At 40.3% G+C, this 12392-nt stretch overlaps 1 protein-coding gene and 1 long non-coding RNA gene across 5 annotated transcripts in view; one reads left to right on the forward strand and one right to left on the reverse strand.

Moving 5' to 3' along the window:
* The window catches only part of ipo8 (importin 8), a 30191-nt gene extending 22797 nt beyond the window's left edge, over nt 1-7394 (reverse strand). For 2 of the 4 annotated variants that reach the window (XM_051391685.1, XM_051391683.1), the window contains exons 1-8: nt 7027-7394; nt 6184-6265; nt 4802-4958; nt 4402-4560; nt 3104-3260; nt 848-937; nt 145-239; nt 1-48 (exon numbers count right to left, since the gene is read on the reverse strand). The exon at nt 1-48 is cut by the window's left edge and continues 37 nt beyond it. In XM_051391685.1, coding sequence (XP_051247645.1) covers nt 1-48; nt 145-239; nt 848-937; nt 3104-3260; nt 4402-4560; nt 4802-4958; nt 6184-6265; nt 7027-7110 — 872 coding nt within the window. In that variant the 5' untranslated portion in view covers nt 7111-7394. The remainder of the gene's footprint in view (nt 49-144; nt 240-847; nt 938-3103; nt 3261-4401; nt 4561-4801; nt 4959-6183; nt 6266-7026) is intronic. The other 2 variants (XM_051391687.1, XM_051391686.1) reach the window with 1 other exon arrangement.
* Nucleotides 7395-8279: 885 nt separating this feature from the next.
* On the forward strand, nt 8280-11741 carry LOC127358566 (uncharacterized). Its single transcript, XR_007882476.1, has 3 exons — nt 8280-8908; nt 9621-9713; nt 10649-11741. It is a non-coding gene; the product is annotated as an uncharacterized LOC127358566 (long non-coding RNA).
* Nucleotides 11742-12392: the final 651 nt, after the last annotated feature.

Below are 12392 nucleotides of genomic sequence, written 5' to 3' on the forward strand. Positions count from 1 at the left end.
TCTGCAAACTCATAGTACTCCTTTGTCACATTGCCAGGGCTTCCATACCTGCAGTTCAGAGCAGAAGCATGTGAATGACTGGCAACATCCCTCTGCTAACTGTAAATCGGCTCTCTTGTGACGTGAGAGCAGCTCTGGACTCACCGTTCAAACAGCCTGGTGATGATACGCAATGCCCACTTCTTACACTTCCACCACGCCAGCTCAGGACGGTCGTCCTCATCAACCTCCAACGTCTCCTGACACACAAACACACATTTTAGGTTCAGTTTTTGGATTTTGTGATTCCAGCAAAAGAACAGAAAAAAACTCATTCAGTAAGATTTAAGTGTCCCATTACACAAATAACATCTGATTAATGAAGGCTCTGTGGATATAGCTTGTGACCTTATCCTGTTTATAGCTGAAATAATAATCAAAACTTTAAAATGACAGTTTCACTTATGAAATGCTTAAGAAATCAAGCAGACCACGCGACCCCTCATGAAGCTCTGCTAACCCTTTGTGGGGGACTGGACTTTCAGGTTAGGAACCAGTGTCTCTTTAAGCAATGATGGATCTTTTTCTTGATTTAACACCATTTGGAAGTTTCTTTCTGTAACAACACACCACCTTATCATGTTGTAATGAGAATACTTTTGTTTTAATCAGATAAGAAGAAGAAGAAGAAGAAGAAGAAGAAGAAGAAGTAGTGATATAAGAATAAAAGTTTCTTGTAAAATAATCATTTGGTATGTGGTAATAATGAGAAAAAGAGGATTTTAAAAAAGGGTATTAAAAAAAAACCTTAATTTATCTGTTGAAGTTTTTGTGTATGTGTGTATGTGTGTGTGTCTGTCTGTCTTACAGCTGGGACGTCCCGGTCCATTATGGCTCGGAGAATTTCCATCCACTGAGTCATCACTGTGTTGTTGATCAGCTGGAGAGGCAGCGAGTACTGCAGGACAAAAATGAAGGCAATGCTGTCATCATCATCATCATCATGTGACACTGACACACACAGAGCCCTTTACACACATAGAATATGTAACATCAGTGACCTCATCTACTGTATTTTTAAAGTATTATTAAGTATATAAGTAGTTTTCATCCTGTACATTATTTGCCCATGGTTCTGTGTCTAAGCAAAAACAAGTTTTAAATTTGGTCCAGTATTGAGTGAGTGGGTTGCGGCCGGAAAATAGGCAGCATTGTAATCCTCATGGGCAGTTGTGCACCGTCAATGTACGTCCACTAAGGGGGCTTGTCCTTGCCACCAGGCTCAGATTGTTATTATTAGTGTGTGACATTATGGAAAGGATCCCTACAGAGATACAGTAAGATCCTTTTTGTTAAACCAGAAACAGCACTTATGTGGCTCTGTTCCAAGGCACCATCCAGACTCCATCCACAAAATAAAACTCATCAAAACAATCTCTGGTTTGGTCAAAATAATTGTCCCCATTAGTCACTTCGACACAAAAACATTGGAAAATAGGGTCCAGGTTGAAAAATACCAAAGTATTGTCTGATATGAATTTATTCGAGACATGACAGGACCTTTAAAGAAAGAACCATGCTGCTCTGTGATATTTGTCACCTGCTGTGTGAGACTGAGCGCTGTCACTGCTGAGGAACAGTGTAGTAAAGCAAAGATAAGAAGAAGAGTTTTTTTTAAATTTTCTGTTCTCTCAGCCTACATTTTATAAAATGGAATTTGCAGAAGTCTTAATGAGGCGAAGCACGCCTTCACTTCTGACACTGAATTCCCTCACACACTGTCCTATTTTCTTAAGAAGAATCTGCAGAATTTTTACAGGGTTTCAGCAGGTTTCAACATGTTAAATTTAAGACTTTTTAAGACCGTTATGAATGCAGTTTAAGACCTATTTCACGCCCATACTGGCTAAAAAAGGACCACATGGACACCCTGTATTTATAATATCCCTGATGAAGGTGACAAGCTGCAATGTGTGTCGGTCTGACAAATAAAGTTGTCCTTAATGCCGCAAGTGTTGCTGGGGATGGACCCTTCAAGTTTATTTTGTAATGTCCAACAGTGCGCGGGTGGCACATGGCTCAGAGGAAGAGCGGGTCGTCCCCTAATCAGAAGGTTGTTGGTTCGATCCCCGGCTCCTCCAGCCACATGTCGACGTATCCTTGAGCAAGATACTGAACCCCAAATTCATGCATCGGTGTGTGAATGTGTATGAAAGTTAGTTTCTGTTCGATGGACTTTGCCATCACTGAGTGAATGTGTGTGAAAGGGTGAATGTGGCACGTAGTGTAAAAGCGCTTTGAGTGGTGGGAAGACTAGAAAGGCGCTATACAAGTACAGGTCCATTTACCATTTTACTCCTTTTCTCTCTAACCACCAATCATTTTTATAGCTTGATCTGAGCTGAGATTGAAGAACCTTCTCAGCATCTTAAACTGGCTCAATCTCAGTGAGAAAAAAACACTGAGAAGGCAGAACAAGCTATTTAAGTGACTTGGGGAGCTTATTTAGACATAAGATGTACTTTTTCATAAAGATATTTTCAAGACAAATATAGTGAATTCAATTCACTTCAATTAAATTTTATTTGTATAGCGCCAATTCATAACAGAAGTTATCTCAGGACACTTTTCAAATAGAGCAGTTCTAGACCGAACTCTTTAAAACATTATTTACAGAGACCCAACAGTACCACCATGAGCAAGACCTTGGTGACGGGGGCAAGGAAAAACTGCCTGTTAAAAGGCAGAAACCTAGGACAGACCCTTCGGCTCTAGGTGGGTGGTCGTCTGCCTCAACCAGTTGGTGGGTGAGTGAGAGAGAGAGAGAAAGAAAGAGAGAGAGAGAGAAATAAAATAATTAGATTTTTAACTTATATACTGATAGTCTGGCATTGGACACAAGCACTGTGCTCCCTCTCTTCTCCTGACTGAAATGTTTCCACTGGTCCAAACACAACAGGTTTCTGCCTCCAGTTCTGCTACAGTATTTCTGAAGCCTGCAGCACTGTTACTGGCTTTTATCATGTGTTCACACACACACACACACACACACACACACACACACACACACACACACACACACACACACACACACACACACACACACACACACACACACACACACCTGTACGAGAGCATGGAAGATCTTGAGGATCTGTTTCTGGATGAGCACAGAGAAGATGGTGGAGTCCACCAGCAGCTGGCTGATGAGCTGCTGAATCCTCGGCAGGAAGATCTGCATCGCCGCCAGCAACGGCTCCCTCTCATCTGCCTTCCTGTACCTGAAGTATACACACACACACACACACACACTCAGAGCTACTGGAAGGAAATAAGAGTTAGTGCTTCCTTTCAGGAGCCTGCCTTAAGAAAGGATTCAAATAATCTCTGTAGTTTATCAGTGGATTAGACCTTGTTTGTTTAATGTGCACACAAACAGAAATGTAAAGATGACAATATGTGCTTTTAATGAGAGTTCTGGAACTATTCTGGAGTCTCCATCCGCCCAGGACTTCTGTGCAGTCCAACACCGGTGGACAGATACAGTCAGTGAGCTCAGGTTTTGGTCTCTTTGATGGTATCAAACCTGACAATCTCACTGAGACAACAATACTCTGGACAGCTGTGTGCAGTAACTACACCCAGCTGTTGTTCGCCAAGAATTAGTTCTAACCATTGACATATAATGATGGACAACATAATCCATAACCCACAAATGAAGCCAAAACATCTGGATCGCCCCCTGGTGGCTGGTTGCAGTAAATCACGTCAAATAAATATTGAATTCATATTTAAAAGATCTTTCTGCCATTCTTATCACGCTGGTGTGTGTTCAAGTCTTTTCAGATAAGTCAGACTTCAATTAGTTCACATCATGTGATAGCTGAGCCCTGCTCGCGATTGATTGGTGTAGGGAAGGGACAGACGCCAATCACTGCCGTGCAGACTCTGGGTCCAAATGACATCATTAGCTCCAAATTTCAGTCAACACATGACATCATCGTTTACATGTTCATAACGTCACCTAAAACCCTCCGTTTGTGAACGAGCTTCAGAGGTGTTGGTAGGTGTATTTTTGGACTTTGGCTAGCTGTTTTATCATCATGAGACTGATATCTTCTCATGTCACTCTCAGAAAGAAAGCAAATGATGTTTTCCAAAATGTTGAACTATTCTTCTTCTTTAGTTATTTTGGCAACACATGTTGTGATCTAATCTTAATGATATATAGAACATCTTTTAGGAACTACTGTAGACCTGGTTCCTGTTTCCCAAAAGCATCTCAAGGCTAAGATGACCTTAGACCGCAGACTTACAGTGGGACTGAGGTAATCTGTAGTCGTAATGGGAGGGCTAATGTCTCCCCAGGAGGGGTGTTGAGAGCGGTGAGGTGGAACGGAGGAACACGAACAGGTTACTTACTCATATGTTTTGACCAGCTGGTAGAGAGCCAGCAGGCTGCCGTACCAGCTGCCGCTGTTCTGAGACTGCAGGTACATGCCGATCTTGTCCACGATGGCGGTCCAGCGGCCGGGGAAGTCGTGCTTGATGATTGCTCGCAGACACATGGTCAGCTGGGCGCTACAGATAATGCAAAAAGATATGGAGTCATTTATTGTATCAGTCAGTTAAGAAGTTTATTTACAACATCAGGTGCCCACTGTGCTCTACGTGAAATATATAGCAAAAAGCTTTTTGTATAGCTTACAAAAAGTCACATACTTTGTCTACACAAGGACAGTAAAGAGGAGTTGCAGTGATTACAGATGGGAACAGATTAGTCCTTTATGACAGTTTGCGTGTGTGTGTTTAGTCTCTGTACCGTATGGACTCTGGACAGCGGATGATGCCCTCCACGATGTGGTCTCTGATCTGCTGCCGGTCGTTCTCATGGATATTGAAGGGAAACACAACCTCGCCAAGAGACGGCTCCCTGTCCTGCCAGTACTGGCTCACCATGTTCTTCAAGTAGATGGCAGCTACACACACACACACACACACACACACACACACACACACACACACACACACACACACACACAGTCAGGGAGTGAGGCAAGAATGCACACACACACACACACACACAATTTTGCTCTGCATTCATTCAGCTGATCTCATGAGTCAAAGACTGGATTTAATAGATAAGCCTGGTGATTTTCTATATTGCTCTTATTGTCAACAAATCTCATTAAAGACTGAATGAACAAGTATTGTATGTTTCAGAGCTTGATATATATTCTTCCTGTGCCACAGAGCTCCACTGTCAAATACATTTTGTTGCCATAAATACTAACCAGAGCACTAAACCTGAAATAATCCGCCGCTGAAAACAGTCCCCAACAAATGCACAACTTTCCTACTATTTGAATAACATAAAAAAACGATAGTGAGCAACTTGTCTACGACACCTTGTCTGTAAATGATCTGGTTCAATTTTAAATCAATTCATAAATAAAAAATAAAAAAATAAAAATGTTACATGGTTTTGATGTTTTCATGGGATTTGTTAGACCTATCTTTTAATGAGGTGATGGGACGAAAATATACACGTAACATAAAACACCTCATCTATTTTAAACAGACTGTAATGACGCCGTCAAGCAGGAAAGTATAGAAAGTGTCCAACTGCTGTAAATGTGTAATTTGGTATTAGTTACTTTTATAAGTTGTGCATTTCAAGCAGAGTGTGAGCTACCTATAAATTCTCCTGGATGTTTTGCTGAAGGGTAGGTTGTAAGTAAGCTGTGTGTAGGTTTATGTATATTACACATATATGACTAGGTGTGAGCACGCGTTTTCATTTGGATTTATTACAGTGACTTAGAGTGACCTTATATATGTTTTGTGGGTCATTTATTGTTGCTACTGTGTTGATGACTGTTTGTCTACATCTCTTTGATTCAAACGATAATAAAAACCTGATCCCAAGAACAATTCTCCAGGGATTTACACTTGACACAAATGATGTATGAATATCACAAACTCAACAAACATCACAGTAAGCGTGATACACTTTCCTTATGAACAGCAGCAATTCTATTTCTTTGTAAACATTTCTCAATATGAACCTTACATGGCAGAATTACCTCAGCCAAAACTGTGTCAGTATTATCCTTATAAATACTGACTGTGGATCCGCATTGGAGCATAATGAGCAGTGAGATGAGCCTATAAAACATGAGCAGTATAGTTTTGGGGTCTTACCTGCCTGGCGAACAGGAAACTCCACCTGCTCCGAGATGATGATCTGGAGCAGGGTCGGGGCGAAGTTGATGATCTTGTACGACTGAAACACACACACACACACACACACACAAAGGAGACTCTTATCTATGTATAAATAATCTACTAGCTGGAATGAAAGGCAAAGTCTGACCTATAACAGAGTGACTGAATTTCAAGAGTCATAGACACACCTACGTGGAGAGCTCTAGTAAGTAAGTAGTAACTAGACCATCATATAGGTTAGGTGAACGTGAACTCATTCCAAAGGACATTTTGGAACATAAAACTATTTCTTTACATAAAAGAATTATAAAGAAAAAAACAAAAAGGCATTATGCATGAACCAAATTCTGCAATAATCAATTCACATTTTCATGAATCAATTATTTAGGGGCCCTGATCTTTTTATTAAGCCTCTATTGATCATTTGTGATGTTATTAGCTGATCCCAGGAATTCAGGGCCACAGCAGAGCTCTGGAGGGGTTCCTGTCAACTCCAGCGTTGACAGGGGAAAGTTGAGCCCGGCTCCTGATGGTCCATGATGGCTGTCACATCTGACTCCCATTGTTCTTCGACGCAGCTGCTGTCTGGAGTCAGTGTGTGGGGAACAGTTTCAGCCAAACTGCCGATCACAGGCCGGACAGAGAGTCCCAAAGCCGGGGGCCGGACAAGCACCAGGCCGATGCCGAGCTACAGCACAAAAACACGGCCTGCCTTCCTCCACGAACACCGGTGTAATGTCTGGGCCAAAACGCTCCATGATGCCTCCCACCCGGAAAAAACAAACAAAACCAAAAAACTACTTTAGCTAGCTCACCCACCTGATTGAGTTCATTCTCCGCCGCTATCCGCAGGTTGGGGTCGATGGTCCCCTTCAGAGCCTGGATTATCCGGTTGGGATCCATATGGGTTCAGTTCCACGGTTCCTTCTGTGTTTTTAGTATCACATACATGTACCGTTAGCGTACGTTTCTGCTTTATATTCAGCCAAGCGTTATGATCTGCATTCACCGTCAAACCACCGGGAGTTACACACACACGCAACTTCCGGCCAGTGCGTTCAAAACAAACTGCTCGTTACCGGAGGACTGCTAGTTCATTCTGAAGGTGGGCCAGCTTTTCCGGGTGTCAAACTCTGGCTAGCTTGACGGAGAGCGTTGGCCCTGCCCCGTTTTACCGGCAACCGACGGTCGGTGGACGTAAAGCACAGTAAACAGGCAATTTACGTTTTTCCTGCTCTTCTTTGTCGACGCACGGTGGCACGCAGGGAGTTTTGCTGCCACCCTGAGGGCTGGCGCTGTTACTGCGACACCCACAGCGTTGGTTCCATCCTGCACTGGCTGAGCACAGACACAAGTGCTTTGTTTTTAATTGATTACATTTCAAATGTAATGTACCCACCAATATTAACAACAAACAACAAATACACAAAGAATGTAATACCTGGTTCTGAATATCATACTGTTCAGTTTAGTGTTTTATGCAAAAGAAAGATGGTGAGTTTTTCTGTAATAACATTTTTATTATATGTACATTTTACATAAGTGTAGATTTTTTTTAAAGTTGCTCCACGCTTTGTGGCATTTATAAAAGACATGAAGATTTTAATTAAATTCATAAGAAAACTGGAAGAGAAGTGCCTTAAGACTCTCTGGGTACAGTAAAAGCAGGTACAAATATGGACTTTTATTGTTGAATTTCTCCACATTGGTGCAGTAGAAATGCTTGATATTAAGTACACTTGTAGTCTTATATGTGTAGAAGTCAAATATACCATCCATAGCCAGGAATTACTGAGCAATATGTTTTTACAGTACCTCAAATATGAGAAAAGATGCCACTTGGAGGTACAAATATGGAATTTTTGTTTTGGCATTTCTCCACATTGGTGCAGTAAAAATGCTTGATATTAAGTATGTGTTTTATTCATGGGCGCATGAAACACTTTAATGTAACATATTTTATTTTAAATGTAGGTTCGAATTATAGCTTACTGTTCTAAATACCTTTATTTTGAATTGAGTGAATACGCTGTAAATTTAAGTGTGACTGATTTGACCACGGAGATCGGAGTAACGGCTGGTTTGACCGCAGTTATCATATCACAGTCATTATCTCGAGATCTCAAATTAATTATATCGTTATCTCGGGAAAACAAAGTTTCGTTATCTCGAGATCTCGAGAAAATTAACTCGTTATCACGGAAAAACGGAGGAAATAAAATGTATGAATGCATGGCCCTTTAGGGCTTCCGTAGTACGGGGGTCTCTGAACAACTACGTTATATCCTAATTAAATCCCCTTTAAGACAACTTAATTTAACTTATATTTTAGATGTTTTTTGTTTATATGTGTGTATATCAGTCACATCTGTATATAAAAAGCTGTACATACACTCAAAAAACTGATCCAAGCCTTCTTTGATGTGACACATTAAACTGTTGTTTGATTTGCTGAAACAAATCTATTAAACACTAAACCGATGTAAATTGAATTGTGGTAACGTAATAGTTTCACCTTGACATTCATGAACTCAAAACAAATGAGTTTCATTTGAATTGGGACCGCCCATTGCGCATGTGCGAAGCAGCGCGCTCTCAGCCTCCGTTCCTCCCGCTCCTTTTTCACTGACAACTTCTGCCAACGCTGCTGCGGGGTTTTACTCTACAGAGCCACGGAAAGCTGCTGTAATTCCACTCCTTGGTGAGTACTCCATTTTGTTATATTTTAAAAAGCATGCTGTGAAAAGACCGACGAATTTTACCGTCAGTGAAGTCGGACATGGGCTAGCGGGCTAGCTAGCTAAGATACATGAGGGAGAATTAAGTTATACTAAGTGTCTGTGGTTACTCTGACTCGGGTTATAACCACACAACTTTTACTTAAAAAGTCTACATGAACATGAATTATGAGCTCTAACAAATAATGAGTCTGTTTAAGCAGACCCCCCCTCACCTCTCCCCCCCCTTCCCCTCCTCAGTCAGGGTCTCTCTCTCACACGTTAAACCTGTTTGTGGCTTGTATAAGACCAATTACTCGCTGCAAAACTTGTCGCAAATTGCCGTTTTGAATGCAGTGTGGGTCATTTATGTGATATATACAGTCTATGGTTACAACACCAAAGACTGTATAAGACCAATAACAGTCAGTCAGTCATGAATATACAAGCAAGCTTTTTTTTTTACCAATACAAAAAGAGAAGCTGTGGCACAAACATCCTCTAATGCTGTCAGGAAGACGAGGTGTGTAAATGTCTGTTATTAATACATTTTATTGCTTTCTTTTACAGTTTGATTATATGATTATTTTTTTCACATATACAACAGATAGCCCAAAAACCTACTGATCTTCAGACTGCTCTAATCCCTGCACCACCATCATAACCAGATGTCTTTATTTCTCACCCATGTTTTAGTGCCATGACATCAACATAAGGAGGGAGTGCATCCTGAGAAGCCTTGTTGTCTATGTCAGTGAAGACCCAGATGTGTTTTTCAAGGAATATTTGGTAAGTTTATTAAAATTCTCTCATGTAGTATAATTGTAAACCTGCAACATAAAAAATACTCTAATTCATCTTTTTTCCACTTTTCCTGAATTTCCTGTCTTCTGGCACCTCCATTTTACTCGTCAGGACATTACTGCAACCTAGTGACACGTAGTAGTCACTGTACACACTGGAAATGATCATACAAAGATACACACAGTACACGCAGACACACATACCTTTATAAGTGGGGATGGATTTGGTTTCTCACTCCTGAGTTTTGCTGAATATTTTCTGTGGTAGATTCTAAAAGGATCATTGAAATTGCATAGTTTTAAAACTGAAAAATGTTGGCCATGAAGCTGCTGACATTATGTTGCTACAGCTCTCTTGCACTGCTATAGCCTTGGCTCTGACAGCTCCAGTTTCAGGCAGTGATGGAGCTGAAGCTGATCGGGCTCAGTCCACTGTCATCCATGTTCTCCAGAATCTGAGGAGCAGTCTATGAAATACGCTCCACCCTGTCTCACCTCCTCCTCTCTCCTTGTTCTGTCAGTGTCTGCCCACTTTCTAAGCATTTTTCAAAATGATGCAGCAGGTGAAGTTAGGCTCTGACCGCAGGGGTTAGTTACTCTATAATACTGAGACTAATCTAATTCCATGCGTCATTTATGAGAAATACTATGAAACAGCCAGTGACTTCAGGAAACAACACTGATGTGTGCATCAGAAGATTCTGTAAAAGCCTGACACACCACCATTCCTAACCCTGGCCTATATCTTATCAAACGTTGAAGGCTACATCCCGAATTAGCACCTGTTTTTTTGACAGAGGCAACTGATGAACTGTTGCTTTAAACTGCTGTATGTAGTAACTGTGCATTTATATGTTGTATATGATTTTCTGTGTGTTGTTTAGCGTTTTACTTATATTTGTTTTCTGTGTTGTTGTTCAGTCCTCTGCAGCTGAGGATGCAGAGAGGGACATCACACCACAGTCATGGGGATTTACACAATCCGAAGAGATGGACATGAAGAGCCAGAGGACGTGGGAGTTGTGATTGAGGGCATTAAAGTCCTCAACAATGTTGGCAGCGTCATCATGGGGTTCATCATGCTGTTTGGGCTCATTTATGCCCTTGATCTAGCCTTTCCCCAAAACCTCAAGTACACCTTCGAGTTTTTCCAGAAGATCATTATGAACTTGGATGGACACAAGCTGAATGCAAAGATACAGCAGCTGAAAATAAGGCGCAAACACTGTGTCCACACATTCAGTGACAGTCAGCATGGATGTTTTTCTTGTTAACTACTTGTGTAGCACATCTTGAAGTGTGTTCCTATGGATAGGCTGTGACTGGACTCAAAGAAATTCCTTTTTTTTTCTCTCACGTTTCAGGTTCTGTTTTGTACTTCTACCATGTGTATAGTATAGTGAAACCAAAGTTTATATGTTTAATGTGAGCTGGTTATACCATGCCTTAGCCTTTTCAGATATTGTACTTGTATTATTATTGTACTAGCACTAATACTAGTTACTTTGGTTGAAGCAGTTTTGAAGTCAGCGGATTCATTTCTTTTCTTTTCTAAATATGATAGGTCATACACTGTGTTCATCATAGATAAAAAACTTAAAGAGAAGCTTAAAAAGCTAAGCTCTCAGTCAAGGTCAAAGTGCATTTTGAACAGTTTAGTTTGAGATTGGTGAAAGAATTTCCATGTTTTGTACTGTAGATGTGTGTTAAATGTGGTATATGTATATTTCATTCCAGTATTTAGGCACTACATAGTGCAGTTAATGGTAAAAAAAATGTTCAGGGTTGGTCTGAACTGGTCAAAACATGCCTTAGCTTTTCGGCCTGAAACGTGTAGCTAGGCTCTGAGGCAGTTTTTCTGTGTGTTTTGACACAAGTCAGTGACTGTCATCAATATGTTGATGAGTTCCATGTTGATGTTTTATATCTATATCTCTCTCTATATATAGATATACAGATATATAGATATTTGTATGAGGTTTTATTTGTTTTAAATAAAAACATATTAACCAGATTTTGTGTTATGTGTCTCTGAATAATATTATTTTAGACAAGCTATATTAGTTTAAGTTGTACAAAGGTAAATCAGTTTAGGCCAGTTAATGTACTTATTTTATTTTGGCTGTATTTGATAAAGATGAGTTTGACCAACTCAATTAAATCATATTACAAGGAGGTACTTAGATCGAGTTGGGGCTACATAAATTTAATGGATGGAAATCATCCAATGAGTTATTTTTTTCAGTGAAGTGGACATATAACTTTTATTCTATTTCTATTATAGCTTGTATTTTTCTATTCTATTTTTATGTATTTTCTTATCTATTGTGTTCTGTTGTATCTGGAGCCGCTGGAGCCAGTGAATTTCCCCAGTGTGGGATCAATAAAGAATATAAATAAATCTTACCTTACCTTATTCATATGGACACAGAAAGATATATAGCCATGAAAATGTAATATATTCTCAAAACTCATGACGTGTTATTTCATCCTGCTTATTTTCACAGTGACAGAGTTCATTGCGGATTATTTTTAGTTAATTCCATCTATTTTTATTTTAAATCAGTTTTATTTATATAGCCCAATATCACAAATCCACTTCAAAGGCAGGGGTGCCACCAAGGCGTTTAATGGTCCCCCTGATTCAGTTGCCGAAAGAACAATT

Source organism: Dicentrarchus labrax, unplaced genomic scaffold (assembly GCF_905237075.1).
Source record: "Dicentrarchus labrax unplaced genomic scaffold, dlabrax2021, whole genome shotgun sequence".
Classification (NCBI taxonomy): Eukaryota; Metazoa; Chordata; class Actinopteri; family Moronidae; genus Dicentrarchus; species Dicentrarchus labrax.